Below are 19,997 nucleotides of genomic sequence, written 5' to 3' on the forward strand. Positions count from 1 at the left end.
GTCTACAATCACATTGAGTTTCCTCCTTTTTGCCAGTCAACAAGCTTCTTCACACCTCAGGTCCTTGCATTCTAGTTCCTGTGAACTCACTAACCACACCCCATCTGCTCATGGCTGGTTTATTTACATCACTGAGGTGTCTACTCAAATGTTCCTCATTGGAGGCTTTCCTACTCACCTTATCTCAAATGGTCAATCCAGAGAAAATGAATTTGCCCAAACCAATTTACTAAAACATTTTTTTAATGTGCCAAATAACCGAGTATTACAGTTTTATACAACAATCCTATATTTGTAGACTATGTTTCTGGGTTTATTTTAAAGATTATTAGATTTGACTTAAAGTCTTCATCCTATAACAACTTATGAAACAATCTACAGTGAGTTGTTTGACATTGATTTTAACTGTTACGTAAGTGTTTAATTGAGCTTCAATTCTTGCTAAAATCATAAATTGATTTCCAAACATAAATGATTTTAAAATGATACTAGTAATAAATGTGAAGCACCATGATAACTGAATTAGTGGGGAGGGAAATGAGGGAGAAAAGTTGAGAAAGCATTTTTCCATGCAGTGCTTGTCTGAGGAGACCAGATTAATTACTGATATGTTAATTTTTGGTGATACAGATCAATATTCTATTTACTATTTATTTGTATAGCTGACTAATTTCTGAAGAATGATATTATAAATCATACCGCATAACATTTAAACATGTCATTAAATTAATATTGTAGAAAGCTTTTATTACACATTTTATTTTTGTGGAAAAGTGGAGGAAATATGCAAATATCAAAGGGATGAATTCAGTATAAACAATTCCAGGCTGGAGAAATTGGTAAGACCATATTAAAATTATTGGAAGGCATTTTGTTAAAAAAAAAGGCAGAAGGAGTTACAGTTCATTGTAATGTGTATGTGATAAAAACTGGTTGAGAAATTGCTCTTAAAATGATCACTACCTATCTACTCATATACCTACAATTCATTTCAGAGGAAAAGATAGTTTTTGGCACAGACTACCTCTGAAGTTTCAGGGTAGTAAGGAATTATCTATGATAGTAACAAAATTTGTGACTTGAGAACTGTAATGCACAAATATGTAAATTTGCTCTGAAAATTTCTCTTCGACCCAGGTACATACTGTAAAATCGTCTGATTATCCACAGTTGATATGATTTAATATTTCTTCATCTATTTCATTGCTATGTTTGAGAATATCTGGGGTCTTAAATTGTAATAGACACTTCAGACTTTGTATCTTAAAATGTTCATGTATCAAAAATAAAATAATAAAAATATGAAACGGGTCATAAAATGTCTGTTCATGTCATGCAGGAGAGGTTAGTATAACAGTAATTTCGCGATCATTACATTTTGAAATCCTCTTTATCATTAAAGCAATAAAAGCCCTATAAATATTGTTTCTTCCATTGTAAAAATCTACCTGCATATAAGTCTTCACTGATTTTGCAATTTGTCAAGTTTAATTTTAAATCGATATCACCTTGTTTTATCTCCACTAGTTGTATTTAAGTTTAAACCCTTGGTTTAAGTGTCAGTAATCATTTGTATGTATGTATAAAATGTCTCTAAAGGGTATGTGGGCTGAAGAAAGTTGATGTAAGTTTCTTCTCATAGGTGTTTTGTTATTAAATTTTCACAGAATGTTAATGTTGAAAATTGAAGTGGATTCACATAAACTTCATGTATTCCAACTTCGCTTTCTACTTAATGAGATGATGCATAAATTAATTCTCTCATGAAGCCAGGAGAAATTACATTTTTTATTCAATCACTAATTAGATTGAATTTTCTTATTGAACCTACCACACTTAGGTATGGAAAGGAAAGCTGGAAGTTTTATGCCTTGGTAGACTTGATGTGATACCACTGAGAGGAAGAGCTTATTGAAATTCTCAATGAAAAACAACAAAAAGATTTTTTTTTCCTAGTCTGTTTCCTAAATTCCTTAAGGAAGGCCTAGCAAATGTTTAATTATTTTCAACGTGTGTTATAATTTTTGGCATATCAAAAGAAAACTGTTATTTGTATAGCTTAGGTGAGGGCTATGTTTTACTTACTAAAACTTTGTAATGAAAGGAACTGTATAGTTTCTCTTTAATAATGAAGTAGAGATGATGAATTATTTAGCATCTAACCTCCCTTGGATCTGTAAACACTGATTTTATATATGGATTATTATTTTGCAGAACCACAAAATATTTGGGTTATTTGACAATTCTTTTGGCAAGTTTAAATTCTTGTTAAAATCATAATACCAATTCCATAAAATGGAAACACTCAACTCTATGATAAACACAGTAAGACAACAAAGTGATGGGTTTGTAAATTCAGAGTTAATACAAACAACTAATTTTCATAAATTCAACTTCTGATTTTACCAACTTTTTAAAAAAAGATTAACACAGTCATCAAGTGGATTGGCTTCTAGATTATTCAGTCTCTGATATAATTGTTTATATATTAACATTTTATATTAGGATAAAAAACTCACAAAAGTATGTTTATCCCTAATTCAAATGTATACAGAACAATTGTTTACATTTTCATCATTGATTGGATTTAAAAAATATTTAGGATCACAAATGTATACATTGAAAAATACTAACATATGGGGACACCTGGGTGACTCAGTCAGTTAAGCATCAAACTCTGGATCTTGGCTCGGATCACAGTCTCATGTTTCTTTGGATAGAGCCGTGCTTTGGGCTCTGCACTGCCAGTGCAGGGTCTCTTTGGGGTTTTCTCTTTCTGAGTCTCTCTGCCCACTCCCCCACCCCCCGCTGGCTCTCTCTTTCTCAAAATAAATAAATAAACTTAAAAAAAAATACTAACACATGTTTAGGGTTCAGCTAACTGGAATGTGTCAATATGAGATTTAACACAGATTGAAAGTAAAATCTTTAATCGTGATGAGTTAGTAGCATACCAAAAAAATATTACAGGGGCGCCTGGGTGGCTCAGTCGGTTGAGCATCTGACTTTGGCTCAGGTCATGATCTCACAGTCCGTGAGTTTGAGCCCTGCATCGGGCTCTGTGCTGACAGCTCAGAGCCTGGAGCCTGCCTCAGATTCTGTGTCTCCCTCTCTCTCTGCCCCTTCCCTGCTCATGCTCTCTCTCTGTCTCAAAAATAAGTAAAACATTTAAAAAATATTACAGAATAAGTTCATTTAAAAAAGCTATTTTGTGTTTAGATATTCAGGAAATAATCAGAATGTTGATATTTGAGCACATGTCTTCTCTTATTCAAAGATTAGCAAAAACAATACGTAGTTATGAAAACTAAAATTTTAATTTTTACAACATAAAGTTTTAAAATGTTACCATGATAGGATTCCTAACATTTTAATACATTCCATTATGTTTTGTTTTAAAAATCTAGATCAGGGGTGACTGGTTTGCTCAGTCAATTAAACCTCTGACTTTGGCTCAGGTCATGATCTCATGATTCATGAGCTCGAGCCCCACATTGGGCTCTGTGCTGTCAGGTCAGAGTCTGGAGCCTGCTTTGGATTCTGTGTCTCCCTCTCTCTCTGCCTGTCCCCCACTTGCAGTCTGTCTGTCTCTCTCTCTCAAGAATAAATAAACATTAAAAAAATTACAAAAAATAAAAAAATAAAAATCTAGATCAGAGAAAAACTACTCTGAAATAAAATAAAAAAAGAAAATGTAAATATTAAATATATTATTTTTAATATTGTTTTCACAGAATATATTAATTTGCAAAACCTATTTGTTATAGCAGCTGAAAAGACAAATTTCATATACCCCTGAATCATAGTAAGTTATAGATTACTGGGGCTCAAATTTTTAAAGAAACCTTTTATTTTTTTTACTTTAAAAAATTGTGTGTTTGTACACCACTTAGAGTTGGCAGAAATCAGATGGAACATTTGTATTTCCTGGGGTAGCTTTCAACCTTTATTGCACTGAGAATTGTGTGGCAAGTATCAGCTGCACAAACAGGTCTATAGCATGCACCTTAGAAAAACTGGCGGAAAGTATGTAATCGTGCCTGTGGTTTTGGTCTCTTTAAATTTACACTTATCTTTAAAAAATGGCAAACATTGCTATTTAACCATTACTGGCAAATAAACTCATTTTCAATCTACCTCATAATTTTTGGCCACACATAATTTGCTGAGAGATGTGAGCCTATATTATTGAGAAAAATATAAGCTTAGCAGTTTTATTTTATTTCAGCCACAGGTTTAGCTCACTTGCCACATGCACTCTTGAGGGTCTGTGAAAGCAGAGTGCAGTGGCTGACATCGCAGCTGTGGGGTGAGACTGTTTCAGTGGAATGCTTGCTGAACCACTCTATCAAAGCAGAGCAAACATTTTATAGATTATCTGTGAGGGCAGTTTTTCCAAAACTGGTTAGGTTGACAGAATCATGGGGGCTGCTTGTTAAAGGGAGATTCCCAAACCCAAACAGACCTACTGGGTTGTAAACCCTAGTGCAGAGACCTGGCAATCTGTATTTTCCTCACCCAGCCTAGGTGATCAGGCGATCTCACTTGGTAAAACAGCTAATCTCACTTGAAGCCTTCAATTGCTCACATTTTTGTTGAATACATAGTATGCAGCCTACATTCTAGAGAGCACCGGGGATGCCTTCTCCTTTACAGACTAAAGTCTGTAATCCTCTATGTTGCAACAGAGTGACAGCCACCTTTAAAAACTGCTGCCTTTCATGGTAGGGCACATGCTGTTTTATTTTAGTTCAGGCTGCTGTCACAGAATACCATAGACTGGGTGCCTTATAAACAACAAACATTTATTTCTCATAGTTTTGGAGACTAGGAAGTCCAAGATCATAGTGCTGGCAGATTCATTGTCTGGTGAGAACCTACTTCCTGGTTCATGGATGGTCATCTTCTGTGTCCTCACATAGCAGAAGGAGCAAAGGAGCTCTCTGGAGTCTCTTTTATAGAGGCACCAATCCCATTCATGAGGGCTTCACGATTCATGAACCTAATCACCTCCTGAAAGCCTCACTTCCAAATGTCATCCACGTTGGAGATTAGATTTCAACATATTAATTTTGGGGGAGGGGTGAACAAACATTCAGTCCGTAGCAGGCATCTTGTTATATCCCACTAAAGTTTGAGACCCAACATTAATTGGTCTCAGAACAGAATCAGAATACATGGGGCTGTATTTTACCTCTCGGTGCTTTTCGTAAAGGTGCTTGGTTTGGTTTGTTGTTGTTTATTTGTTTTTAGGAAATGATGGCATATTCATGACACAGTTCCACTTCATTAGTGGCTCTCACTGCACTTCTGCTTTTTATTATTTCATTTTCATTCTACTGTCGTTCCATCTCCTTTTACAATATATTCAATGGTCTGATTACTGAATCATTGTGTGGTCTTTTACAACCTAATTAAAAATAACGATGAGATTGGGGTTATGGGAGATAATTTTATTGATGTATTTTACAATTAATTATGTATTGATAACAGTCCAGCATCATTATTTATTATAATTAGGCTAATTATAAAATGTAATTACTAGAATAGCCAAGGTGTTCAACTGCTGCCTAAAGCTATCATTTTGAAATATAACTCTTGCTTACCGATTACCTCAACCTTCCTTAATTTGTGGATAAATTATTCTCTATTTCTGTGGAGAAATTGATTTGGGAGCATCAGTTACTTAAGTGAGAAAATAAAATGTCCCACAGTTCAGTCTTTGGAGATCAGATGATGAGAACAACAAAACAGTGTTCAGAAGATGGTCACACGATTATTTTCGTCAACTAATAGAACTCATGACTCGCCTACTACTTAACAAGGTTTGCCAGTTAGGGCATTGTTTAATCATGAAATATTTTGCTTTCTTTTTCATTTGAACCTGGTAGGAATTCTAATGCAGTAACTAGTGTATAATCTACTAGCTTTCATTCTGGAAAAAAAAAATTGAAAAAGCGTAAAAGTACAGTAGGTGGTGAATCAAGCATCTACCGTCGGTCTTTTATAAACAATGAACCCATGGTTGGAAATAATCTTCTCATTGACGCTTTTCTTCTGCCATTGGTGGGTGGTGGATGACCATGAAATAAAGTAAGTGGGAAACCACCATATCGTAACTTCTTTTTGATTTCAACACTTTTTGATTTCTATACATTTGACTTTAGGAAATACATCTCATAAAACTTGCATGGTGTGTGTGATGCCCACTGTTGACCAACCTTTATCCTTGGAGCACTAAATTGGGTTCAGTAGGCTGAGCATTTTCCCATTTGGGTCCTTAAGTTGGTTAGGATGCTACTGTCTGGAGCAGATGGATGGACAGTTTCAGCATGTATACTAAGCCTTTCCATGTTTTACCTCTGCTCTTGTTACAGAAACCCTCGAAAATCTCATCAGACAAGCAGAGAATTACACCAGTATCTTCTTCTGCAACAGCTACAGAAATATGGCCTTAGAGGCTACAGCTTCAGTTCAGGAGTTCTTCACTGATGTGGGGCTCTATTTGTTTGGCGCAGATGTTCATCCTGAAGAATTTGTAAACAGATTCTTTGACGGTCTTTTCCCTCTGGTCTACAATCACCTCATTAGCCCTGGTGTGACGGACAGTTCCCTGGAATACTCGGAATGTATCCGGATGGCTCGCCGGGATGTTAGTCCCTTTGGTAATATTCCCCAAAGAGTGATGGGGCAGATGGGGAGATCGCTGCTGCCTAGCCGCACATTTCTGCAGGCACTGAATCTGGGCATTGAAGTCATCAATACCACAGACCATTTACACTTCTCCAGAGAGTGCAGCAGAGCCGTCCTGAGGATGCAGTACTGCCCTCACTGCCAGGGCCTGACTCTCAGCAAGCCTTGCATGGGGTACTGCCTCAACGTCATGAGAGGCTGCTTGGCACACATGGCAGAGCTGAATCCACACTGGCATGCCTACATCCGGTCATTGGGAGAGCTGTCAGATGCCATGCATGGAACATATGACATTGAACATGTGCTCCTGAACTTCCACTTGCTTGTTAATGATGCCGTGATGCAGGCTCACCTCGATGCACAAAAGTTATCGGAGCAGGTAAGCAGCCACTCCACACTCCCTGACTGATTTCTTAGAACTCGAGGGTTGGCCATATACATAAAATTAAGTGACTATAAGCACATTATTATGTACTTTAAAATTATGGCAACTTGGGGCGCCTGGGTGGCTCAGTCAGTGAGCGTCTGACTTTGGCTCAGGTCATGATCTCACAGCTTGTGAGTTCGAGCCCCATGTCAAGCTCTGTGCTGACAGCTCGGAGCCTGGACCCTGCTTTGGATTCTGTGCCTCCCTCTCTCCCTGCCCCAACCCATTCACATTCTGTCTCTGTCTCTCTCAAAAATAAACATTAATTTTTTTTTAATTATGGCAACTTAATGAGTTAATACATTAGGAAATAGTAGGAAATTGTGTGGGTTTCCATATTTGATTCAAGATTTATTTTTTATTGGGGCACCTGGGTGGCTTAGTTGATTGTTAAACTCTTCATTTCAGCTCAGGTCATGATCTCTAGTTAATGGTATCAAGCCTTGCACTGGGCTCTGTGCTGACAGTACAGAGCCTGCTTGGGATTCTCTCTCTCCCTCTCTCTCTCTCTGCCCCTCCTCTTTTGTGCTTTCTTTCTCTCTCTCTCTCAAAAAAATATATTTTTTATATCTTACAGTAAAATATTGGTTAGCTACTTTCCCCTTTCTCTCCAAGTAGAAGCCTTCTCATAGGATTAGTTCAGTGAGGTAGAGAGGACTCAGGTTTAAAATGGGGACCCACATGGATTTGAATCTGCATTCTGCCAGTAATTCTCAGATGCCTTAGACTCTTTGAGCCTGTTTCCTCATTGATAAAAAGAGAATAGTAGCACATAACTTTTAGAGCATTCTTTTTTGGGAAGATAGGCAATATGTATGCAAACTACCTAGAATGGTGCCTTTTACTAAAAAAAAATGGGTAGTTATTGTTAGCATTTCAAAGGTTTTCAACACTAAAATAGACATGCCAATTATATTTTCATTAAATGAAAACTTGACAGCTTAATGTTCAGAAGTGTTTCTTCAGAGACTCTTCAGAATCTGTCACAGTGATGGTGTAATGATTTTTGAAAATGTGGTATATGCAACATCATGGTGTTTTATTCCAAGAAGATTTTAGGAAGTTTTTGAAATAAAATCATCAAGTAAAAAGGCCACAAGAGTTTTCTATTTTTCCCACCTTCTGTAGAGCCATTTTCTTACATATTCACAGGCTCCTTAGTAATATTCTCATATCCCATACAGTGAAGTAGGACATGTTGCTGATGTTTATCCTAAATCATTTCTCCTGAAACAAAATTATACTCCTCGGTGCTGAAAGAAGACCTCTCCCCATTGTGGCACTAATTTATCAAGTTAATAAACCTCCTAATCATTAGCATTGGAAGTTGGTTTTCTCAATCAATTTCTGATAGACATTGGATCTGAAAATCTTTGTGCCCAATCACCTCCTCCCCCTTTCTTCTTAACTTTGTGCCCAATCACGTAACTCCTCCTTTCTTTGCAGGGCCTGTGTGAGCCTGTAAGGTCCCCTTTGGCAGATTAGACATGGTGCCCTCTTTAGGTGGATGCCACACCATTGTGTGGCTTGGCAGGTAGAAAGTGAGCTGGATGTCAACTCCTGCTTCCTGATTTATTCAGCTGGATGTTTTTATATAGTGAACAAGGTTCCCAACCATATGCACTGGTCCAGATCTTTCTTCAATCTGTCCCTTTCTGGAGATCAGATAAGTACTAGAACTTTTGGAAGGGATATAATAAACCAACTCAAAGTGAGACTTCTAAGGTTTCAAGTATTTCATAATTATGGGAAATAAACCTTTAGATCCAGGAAACAAATATTAGTATTATGATATTGAGTATCTCCAGAAGGGAAAACAGGCACAAGAGCTCTGAAATCAAGTCCAGATTTGATATTAATTTGAGGGCATGCCATGTAATCTCAAAGGGCCAGAGTTTTCTAATATACATAAGTAATTAGGTTTCTAAGATTCCTTTTACTATCTGTTTTGAAAACTGGAGGGCCTTTCTGTATCCTTAAAATCTATCACATAGAAAATTATCTATTTTTCCTATTTCAAACACTAAACTAACCAGGCTCATACTTCGATAAACCTGTTTTTAAGTCCTGACTTTGCTATTCACTGGTCGTGTGGCCTGGGACAGCTACTAAAACCCTTTGATTCTGTTTTGTCCTGTATGGAGAAGGTAGAAATGGTTCAAGTGGGAAAATGTCGGTAAGGCTCTGACATTGGTAGACACCAGTACCCGAAATGCTTGCTTTATTTCTTTGCTTATTCTAAGTCCAGCCTTGAGCCAACCTCGGGGAAGCAGGTTACTTTAGAATCTCAGAGTGAGAATCATCATTGTACTTGTGTTTTATAAAAAAGTTTTAAACAAAACTTTTGTCATATGAAACTCTGTGGTGAATTTATAAAGAACATTCTTTTCTTTTAGGCAAATCGTTTGATTTGATATAATCAGTAGTCCTAGGACTATCTTGAGAAACATCAATCATTACTAATAAGTTGTTAGATCCTTTTCTAAATAAAACAACTGAGATTCTCTTTTTTAACATATGGCAACAGAAAAAGGAGATACTACTGACTTTAAATTCCTTGAAAATTGACTCATTAATATTTATTTCTGCCAACTTCAAAGTGATTTATAAGCTGTTTATCAAGCTTCGATAACCAGTTCACACATCAATGAATTTAACAAATTCAAAATAAATTACTGGAGAGCCAGCAAATAATGACTTTCTCACATTCCCAAAGCAATCTCTGAGATCTAGGACTTCCAAGTCTAGTCCTCAATAAATACATATTTTCACTTTAAGAAATCCATAGAGGTATCAGCTGTATCATATTTCCGTTGGATGAATTTCAACTGGAAAAAAAAATGTTACCAGTTTCCTGAGGAAAATCATGAGTCTCTCCTGTTTAATAAGCTGTTAGGGAAACAAAATTTAATTTACAATAGGTATTTTCATTTTATAATTATTCTGGGGATTAAGACAATACTTAATTTAATAAAGCATTAACAGAGAGCCAGCAAAGTGTAGATATTAAAAGCGCTGGCTCTACTGTCAGACTGGATTTCACAGGTGCTCTGCCACTTACTGGCTATGAGTTTGGGCATTTGATTATTTAATCTCTCCTTAGTCTCCTCTGTGGTGAAATGGGGCAATAATACCTACATCATAGAGTTCTCACCATAAAATGAGCTTTCACACTTCGATTAGTGTCTTATACATGTTAAATGTTTAAATCCTGCTAATTCTTATCACTACTATAATCACTACTAATTATTTATCACAATAGATAATTATTATTTATGAATGCTTTGTTGATTTCTGTGGTGTTTTAAATGCTCCTAAAGCAAACATACCTTTCCTAATGTGGAATAGAGTTGAAAAAAATATTATAAATTGTCATTTAATGTAAGCAAATAATTGTAAAGATTTTCCTTGAATGAGGAAAAAAACTGGAATTTTCATAAAACTTTATACAACACTATAATGTACTTTTAATATTAATTAATTGATATTAATTAATAATATATAAAAATCGTTTCATAATCATTCCTAATGTTCAGAAATCATTTAATGATCAAATGATTTCTTGTGAGGAAATCATTTGCTTATTTTATAAAATAACACTTTATTTTTTGCTATTAATTACACATAGCATATTATTTATTAATATAATTTAATATTTTAACTTATTAGAAGAACCCAGAACCTGTGTTAATTTCAGTGGTTCAACATCTTCTAAATGGAGCAAATATTACTAAGAAACTCAACTGCACATTGATTCTATACAATTTTAGAAACGAAATGTTTTTTTTTAACTTTATTGACATATAAATGACAAAATCACATTTTTATTTAAATATTTGATAGAATTCATCAGTGAAAACATTTAGTCCTGGGCTTTTTGTTTTTCTTTCTTAATTTTTAAATTACCAGTTCAGTCTCCTTACTTAACACTGGTCTGTTCAGATTTTCTATTTTTTTCATAATTTAGTTTTGATAGGTTCTATGTTTCTAGGAATTTACCTGTTTATTTTAGGTTATCCTGTTTGTTTGCATATCATTGTTCATAGCTGTCTCTATGACCCTTAGTATTTCTATGGTGTCAGTTGTAATGTCTCCTCTTTGACTTATAATTTTATTTATTTGAGTCTATATTTTTTTTTTAGTCTAGTAAAGATTTGTACATTTTTTTTTTATCTTTTCAAAAGTCAGCTCTTAACATCATTGATATTTTCTGTTGTTTGTTTGGTTTCCATTTCATTTATTTCTGCTTTGATCTTTGTTATTTCTTCTGGTAACTTTCGGCTTAGTTTATTCTCTTTTCCCTCTGGTTTCTTGAGGTGTAAAATGAGGTTGTTTATTTATGACTCCCCCTCCCACCCCACTGCCCTTAATATAGGTACTTATCACTATAAACTTACTAGCTAGCACTGCTTTTGCTGGATCTCATAAATTTTGGTATGCTTTGTTTTCACAGTTGGGAGTTGGGGTTTCTCTCTGGATTGTATGGCGCCTTGCTGAAGGTGGGATTTATAAGTGTGTGTCTCAGCCTTTCTTGTTTCAGTGTAGGTATTTTCTCATTCACCCAATGTGCTCAGCTGGTTTCTGGATTTCTTTCAGAGGAAATTTCTCTATGGGTAGTTGTACATTTGGTGCATCTGCAGGAGAAGGGGATTCAAGAGTCTCCTACGTTGCCATCTTAGGAATTACTACCACAAAAAGCTTTTTTTTTTTAAAGTCTGTAAGGGTTTAGAAACATAATTTCCAACAGTAAAAGTCCTAATTTGTATTTTTAAATAGATAATCAGTTTTTCACATCTCTTACCTATGCACTATTAGTAGAGATTCAGCTGGTTGCATTCAAATTACTTTAGAATAGCTATTCAATTCAATTTTAATACCTATCAAAATTGAGTTTAAGGTGAATTGTACACACTAGTGCACTCTAATTAAAGTATGTTATTGAGATAACTAATACCTCATCACTTCCTCTATACACATTCACATTTATCTGCATCTGTAGAATTAAAGCATAATAAATTAATCATATGTTTTTAGGTATCTCAATGATATTCTTTCACATGAATTGAAAGGCAAATTAAAATAGTAGCCTGCATTATTTCTGGTAAGGCACTAATTTTGTTCTTATTTATACAGTTTCCTAAAAATCACTGTTATATGATTTTGTATAATAGAGATTGTAAGGCAAGTAGGGTTGAGGCAACACATTACTCTCTCAAGGCTGCATCCTTGATATGGTTCCTAGTGTGGGGATAATGGAGAAAATGTACATTCCAAGGACAGGGGAGAGGGTTAAGATGCTCCAAATGTCTGGGTCCAGCTCACATGTCAGCCAACAGTCATGTCTTCTCAATGACCACCTCCAACGTTCCCCAAGATGGTGTTATCTCTGAGGCAAACTTTTTTTTTATGAGCTTTCATTCATGTGTATTTTTGCATTTGACTGCCACAGAATAAAAGGCTGTGACTCAAGGTTATAAATCAACCACCTATGGACACATTTTATGGGTAGTCATTGAAAGTACATCCATAATATATTTAAAGATACCATTTTAACCTTTGCCTAATTTTTATTTAACTTATGTAGAGAGATAGTGTTTAACTTGGGATTAGTATGTTATTCAAATGGACTCATTCTTCTGAGAAATAAAACCGAAGTTCCACATGAGAAAATGGAAAGGCGTAAGAATTAAATTAGTAATAATTGAAAGTGAAAGATACAAGTTTCTAGGGTAAAAGACGTCTCAGAAAAAGTCCAATCATAGTGGACCAACCGGAAGTAGAAAAACCTATAAGCTAATAAAGAAGGAAAGGAAGATTTCATGAGATCACGAGAGGCCATCCAATCCAAGTCATCATCGTATGCAAAGATCACTTCAGAACGTTTTACCTGCTTAACTCTGCACGCTAGGTAGTGATAGGGAGGTTGCTGTGACAGAATGGTGGCAGTAGTATGTAGCCGTAATTAGTGGGTTCTCCTCCCAGTACTAGGCCCATTGAGTTCTTTTCAGATGTGGAAAGAGGCAAACGTTTTTTGGCCAGAGAGGTAGGCCAAAGGTTCTATTGTCCAGTGATTTTCTACTCAAATACATGCTATAGTATATACAGATAGTTCTATAACATGGTTGGCCTCTGCTGGTAAGAATTTTCTTCACATGCTTGATTAGATCTGAATCCTTTATCTTTTGGAGATTTGCCCCCTGCACTTGTGGATCATGGGGGGAGGGGAGGTCCAGTTTGGCCCTTTGATAATGTCTCTGGAACTTGAAATGATTTCCAGTGGTGAGGGTCAGTCATGACCCAGGTACCTCATATGAGGTAAGCCTAAATATTTTTAAGAAACACATTAGACAACAAGCTTGTATAATTTAAAGATCAATATTTCCTAAGGCTTTGGTATTGCATCCAGTGTTGCATGATTAATTTGTGCTTTTATCTATGTGAGAAAGATTATAGTCTGATTTTCTTGTGAATAAGTACTGTTAACCATGATGGTTTATTTCAACCTAATTTCCTAAGAGAGGAATAATTATTAAATGTCTTGTGAAGATCTGAAGGCCTATAAAGGGCTATTATTATTATTTTTTGCCTGTTTTCCTGACATCTTCTTTCCAGACTATTCATTCCTGTTTTATTCAATTCTTTATAGGCTTTCCTGTTAGGATCACTATTTTAATTACACAACTCTGTCTGGCTCTTCTGGAGAACTTGCTGACTCAAGATGGAGTTAGCCAGACGGGAGGAAGCTTGGGGGTATTGGTGGTGGATACTGGGCATGGATCTTTTCATTTTCTCACCGTCCCAGTCACATGCTCCTCCTTCTTCAGGGATCTGGCATCTGGAAGATTCCTGCCTGTGGCCTCAGGCCTCTGCCAAATGCACTTTTTCTGGAAAACAAATAATGGAAGGGCAGGTTTCCAAACCTTTAATTTCTTCCTCATTCAGTTTTTGTGTCATGTGTGCATTTGCTTTGTTAAGTTATTGATGTTTCTCTGAGCGAACAGAGCTTTTATATCAATAACATGAGCTTTTGTCTCCTGGGAATACGAGGGTTTTAATAATACCCAGTGGTTTTTAAAAAAATGTTCTGAAGCATTTTTGATTGAATTTTGAAGTGTGTAACTGTTCATATGCATCACTGATGTTTTTGGGTGGTTTGGAATAATTCTCCATCTCAAATGGAATAAATTCTCTCTAAATTGGACACTGTATAAAACCATATTTCCTTTTATTGATTAAGTTCAAGAAGTATATGATATTTTTTTAAAATTTTTAATGTTTTTATTTATTCTTGAGAGAGAGCGAGAGAGCGAGAGAACACAAGCAGGGGAGGGGCAGAGAGAGAGGGAGACACAGAATTCCAAGCAGGCTCCAGGCTCTGAGCGGTCAGCGGGGCTCGAACTCACGAGCCATGAGATCGTGATCTGAGCTGACTCGGACGCTCAACCAACTGAGCCACCCAGGTACCCCAATGATATTTCTGCAGGAATTTTTGCCTCTCCCTTTCTGAGTGTTTTCTGAATATAGCAAAGCTTTCTTGGTTGGAAATTTTTCAAATGGTTTTTAAGTGCATGGATTATCTTAGCCTCTGCAGTTAATTTTGTGTACGCTTGTGTTCCTCAAGAGTTTGTAAACCGGTACTAAACTCAGTCCCCGTAAATCAACAATCCTTTGGCTTCACCAATTAAAAAGTCTCCATTTTCTGATGTGTCCATTATATCCAATTTCATGATTGCACAATCCATGCTGTCTTCCTCAAGAACAGCAGCCCAATTGCTCATCTCTAGCCAACTGTTCACCTAGAGGCTTGATCTGACTCTCTTTATTATTAAGGACTCACTCCATGGGCAGACTTTCATATTATTTTTTCTCTTTAGTAAATTTCCCCACTCTCTGCTTCTGTTTTTGAGATTCGCATGAAAGCAATTTTACGCTTTTCCGAAGACTAGAATTTACCTCCAAAGGTTTTGTTAGTGCTGTCTGAAGCTTTTCTCCATTCTTTGGCTGGATTTTGAAGGCTGTTTTGGTTGCCACTTTGCTGAGTTAGCTTTGATGCTCCTTCGAAGGCGTTAGTCTTGCTTATAATGTCAACCATCATCTGAACTTGTAACCATTTATATTTTTCTCTTTCCCAATGCTTCCTAGAAGTACCTGGTTTAAGTTCAAGTAAAGAATGGTAGCTTCCTAGCTCTTTATTCATGGTCTTCATGTTTACTATGTCCTATAGAAAGTTTTAAAGTTTGCTTCTAAAATAGTTGATTTAAGGTCTCCAAACTCTTTTACAAATTGACAAATATTCTCAACTTGATATTTTTACTCCAGAGGGACAGACATTCCAGTGGCCACTACTTTGTTTCACCTTGCATAAAAACAAAAGGTTTTTTTTTTTTAAGTTTATTTATTTTTGAGACAGAGAGCACAAGCAGGGGAGGGGCAGAGAGAGAGGAGGGCAGAGGATCTGAAGTGGGCTCCACGCTGACAGCAGCGAGCCCGATGCCGGGGCTTGAACTCACAAACCATGAGATCACGACCTGAGCCGAAGTCGGTCGCTTAACCAACTGAGTCACGCAGGCACCCCATAACAACAAGTTTTAACCACGAAAACCCCCATCCTGACTGTAACAACCACCACGTGTCACAGTGTTCCCTGGGCTGTTGCACCTGGCACAACCCCCACTGCTGGGCCTGGAGCCTCCAGGATCAACATTGCACCGAGCACTGTGGCCATCAGTGGAACTTCTGTGGATCCAAAGGCCACTAATGGCACACCTCAGGTTGCCATGACTCTGTGGACACAACATAGCACACAGCGCTGAATTGACAGTTCTGCCCAAAAACCCAGGGCAGACCTCAATGGAGGTGGTGGAAGGGACAAACAAGTGTCTACCACACTTTGCCACATCTTAACCCACAAAGACAATGGTCATATCACATGGCCCTGGTGGTATAGACTATGGTCTGTAGGCTGGGGCAATTGCTTAGCAGCTCTGGACATCTGAGACCTTCCCTGGCTGCCCCAAGAACTAAGCAGGGAAATGTCTCTCCATATCTGTAATTATTCTTATTTGGGAGGCTGCACAGTGGAGGGTTGCATGTCTCCATGGCCACTTCTATAAACTTTTCATTTTGTGTCTTTGAAGACCTAATCCAGCTGATGATCAGAAAAGAGTGTCTCAGGGCTCCCCTTGGAATGTTTCTAGGTGGCCTTGAATGTGTGTGGGGAAGGAAGCATGTGAGATGTATTAGGAGAGGCTCTGGGTAGGGTCTCTTCCATTTTCACATTTAACAACTAAGGAAAAAATAAGAGGACTTTTCAAAGTCTTCCATCTCAGGAATGTTCAATCTAACCATGGGATGTTTTGCTCGTCTCCCATTTTTCTCCTGGGACTGTGCCCTTAGGGCCTGCATGGACCAGGATGGCTGGAGGCTGACATCTGACTCTTCAACAGCTGTCATTTGAGAAAGGTAGAACCTCCCACTTTAAAAACTGAAGCTTCTGGCTTCCTTCTTCTATTTTTAGGCACTCTTTGTGTTCATTTGGAGACTAGAATAAGCAGATGAGACACTGTTGCAATTACTACTGCAACTGTTGTAAAACCACCAAGGCAAATGAAAACAGGGATAGAAATAGAAAGCCCCATCCAGTGCATGGTGGGTATAAGAGGGTCAGTGTTAACCTATGTCCTAAATTCTTCAATGACCTTTGAGCTGTCTCTGTCTGTATGATATGGACAGTCTGATTTGAAGAAGATCTCACCTTACTCCATCAATCAGCAGTCGATGTGATACTGGGTACCACACCGGGCAAGGCCCTGTGATTGTCAAGGTGACCTCCAGGTTTGATCTAGGGGTAGGAAACCTTTACCATCCAAGTGGATAGAGAAGGATTGTAACTGGATTCTCCCATATTGCCAAACGCTATGTAGTTATAATTCCCCTCAATAAAGTAGTATGTCTAAAAAATATATCCAAAAAATTAAAAGAAGGCAAAACATTACCCTGTACTGTTTTGATAGTTTAATAGGACAAACCACCTGAGTCATCACTAGGTATAAGTAAGTTTTTCTTTTTTACTTACTGTTTTTCTCACTATAAAGGCCATACTATTCTCTGTAAAGTTAGATATCAATTTGCAGAAGATTAATACATTGTAAATAATTTTTGCCCTATTGAATTACAAGTTATTTTTTTTCTGATTGAGAAAAACCCCAAAAAGCCATTATTTTATTTACCTGAAAAGTATTAACCTTATCTTTTATTATTATAACATTAGAATAATATTCTACTGTTCTTTTTTTCAGTGACCATAATGCTAATCTCTTTCCAGCAGCTTTATTGCTGTGTTTATTCCCTCATTAAGGAATTGAACAAGCCTTTCACAATAGCTCTTTATATATTAGCTTTAGAGGCATATTTTTTATCTTTCTGAAAATTATACTTTAATGCATTGAGAAAAAAAGACACTGAAAACATTATTGCTTATAATGGGCAATTTTTTTTTTTTTTGGTGGGAAGTGACAGAACCTCAAATTCATTTAAAACTTCCTAAGGGAAGGAGTGGATGTTAGACCATATAACTAAAAGGTCAAATGGTACAGATAACTGAAGTTCTGATTTGATCTAGTTCCTACTTGTCAGTGAAGCTTTCGTCTACCTTAGTTTGGTCCTCAGTCAGGCTGTCCCCAGGTGGTAACAACGTAGGCCACAAAACGTCTAAGGTCATCACCTTCCAGTTTAACTAGCAAGAAAAAATAGTACTTATTTCTCATTGATCAAAATCCCTATCCTCTTGCTCATCACTATGATTTTGGGCCTTTTCTTCTTCTGGAGGCATCTATTGGCCCCCTGACTAGCCACCTTTGGGTCATTTTCCCACCCTGGAGCCATAAATGGGATGAGCTCACCTAAACATGTCAAGAAAGAGTTGGAGAGAGTATTTCCAGAGGATGAGTACAGGACAGCAATAAAAGCAGGAAGAAAAAAAGAAACGAAACGAAGAGGTATACCTTATATTAATAAAAGTTGTCATATATGTTAGGAATGTGCTAAGGAGCATCAACATACATGTAAATAAATTAAGATCTGAGCAAAATAGAAAAAATATACAAATTAAAGATAAAACAGAGATAGAAAAAATGTTAGGACTATTACATAATTCCAAAATTACGATGGAGTTACTAGAAGTATTTGCTTTACATTCACAAATAGACATCTCTATCATGTGTTACACCTTCCGAGGTAATGTTTACATAAAGGCACTAATTGATACAATTAGGCAACACATAAATAAAAAATAACCTAATAAAAATAGGCAAAGAGTTCAGGCATTCTCCAAAGAAGGTATGGATAACAGAACATATTACAAGATGTTTTACATACTTAGTAATTAGGGACATGTAAATCAAACCACAGTGAGACAATGAGATAGCACTTCACACACCTCTACGATGGTTATAGTATAAACAGTCAACAGTAACAGTGTGGTGAGGCCATGGAGAAATTTGGACACTCATGCATTGCTAGAGGGACTGTAAAATGGTGCAGCCACTTGAGACAAGTTAGGCAATTCTGTATAGAGTTAAACATAGATTACTGCATGACCTAGCCATTCCAGGCTAAGGTGTATACCCAAAAGCACTCAATACATATATTTATAAAAAACATACATAGATATTCATGGCAGCTTTATTTATAGTAGCCAAAAAGTGGAAATGACCTGAATGTTCATCAGTTGCTGAATGGATAAATAAAATGTCATATAGCCATACAATGGGATATTTTTTATAATAAAATAGGAATGAAGTATTGTTACATGCTACAGTATGATTGAACCTTGAAAACATTATGCTATGTGAAAGAAGTCACAAAAGACCACATTTCATAAGACTCTGATCATGTTAAATGTCCAGAATAGCAAATCCATTGACCCAGAAAGTAAATTAGTGGTTATCAGGGGTTGGGGGCGGGGAGCAGAGGGAATGAAGAATTACTGCTAATGTGTACAGGATTGTTCTTGCAGGGGAAAGTGATAAAAATATTGTAAAATTACATAATGATGATGGCTGCGCATCTCTGTCAACATGGTGAAATTCACCGAACTGCACATTTCAAAAGGGTGAATTTTATGGAACATCAATTGTATAACAATAAAGCTGTTATAAAAAAGTTATAATGTATCATTTTGAAAATTGACTCCTACAAAAGGAAACCCAGCATATTCCAGGGAATAATTTTCATTTATAGATTTGTCCTTTTTGTTGGCATATGCTTCTTGAGGCTTTGGGAACTTGTAGGGACAATGTGTCTTTTCATTTGTCATGTACATGACCCACTAAAAGTTTTTTGGAGATATTTTATCATTAATGCTTCAAGGTCCTTCACAGAAAAAAAAAATCCCCCACATTAAAGGTGTTGTTTGCTCCACAGATAGTAATCTTTATGACCTTGAAAGACTGCCTTTCTCATTGGAGAAATTTTGAGGTCAGATAAAAATGAAAAGATAGCTAATCTCATTCATTTATCCAGACCTCCACCAAAAACACTTTGTGAGAGTTTTCAGTGCACGAGGGCACTGCTAGACATTGGGTGTAGGCATCCAGCTACATGGTTGGAACTGACAGTAGACTGACTTTTCCAAACCATCATAGTGTCTATTCTCCAAACAGAAGTCAGAATAATCTTAACAAAGCATAAAATAGATTATGCTTGAAATCCTTCGTTGGCTTCCTGTTGACCTTAGAATAAAATCTAAAGCCTTTATACTGATCTTTAGTGCTTTGCACATCTGCCCTTTGGCGTCACTATACTCTCATCTCACACCACTCTTAAAAATTCTTTGCTCTAGGGGCACCTGGGTGCTCAGTCGGTTGAGCATCTGACT

At 36.7% G+C, this 19,997-nt stretch overlaps 1 protein-coding gene across 1 annotated transcript in view; it reads left to right on the plus strand.

Moving 5' to 3' along the window:
- LOC122478818 (glypican-5-like) overlaps window positions 1–19,997 on the plus strand; it is a 102,458-nt gene that overhangs the window by 13,744 nt on the left and 68,717 nt on the right. Inside the window, exon 2 of the mRNA XM_043572510.1 lies at window positions 6,378–7,072. Coding sequence (XP_043428445.1) covers window positions 6,378–7,072 — 695 coding nt within the window. The remainder of the gene's footprint in view (window positions 1–6,377; window positions 7,073–19,997) is intronic.

The sequence above is a fragment of the Prionailurus bengalensis genome, chromosome A1, assembly GCF_016509475.1.
Source record: "Prionailurus bengalensis isolate Pbe53 chromosome A1, Fcat_Pben_1.1_paternal_pri, whole genome shotgun sequence".
Lineage (NCBI taxonomy): Eukaryota > Metazoa > Chordata > Mammalia > Carnivora > Felidae > Prionailurus > Prionailurus bengalensis.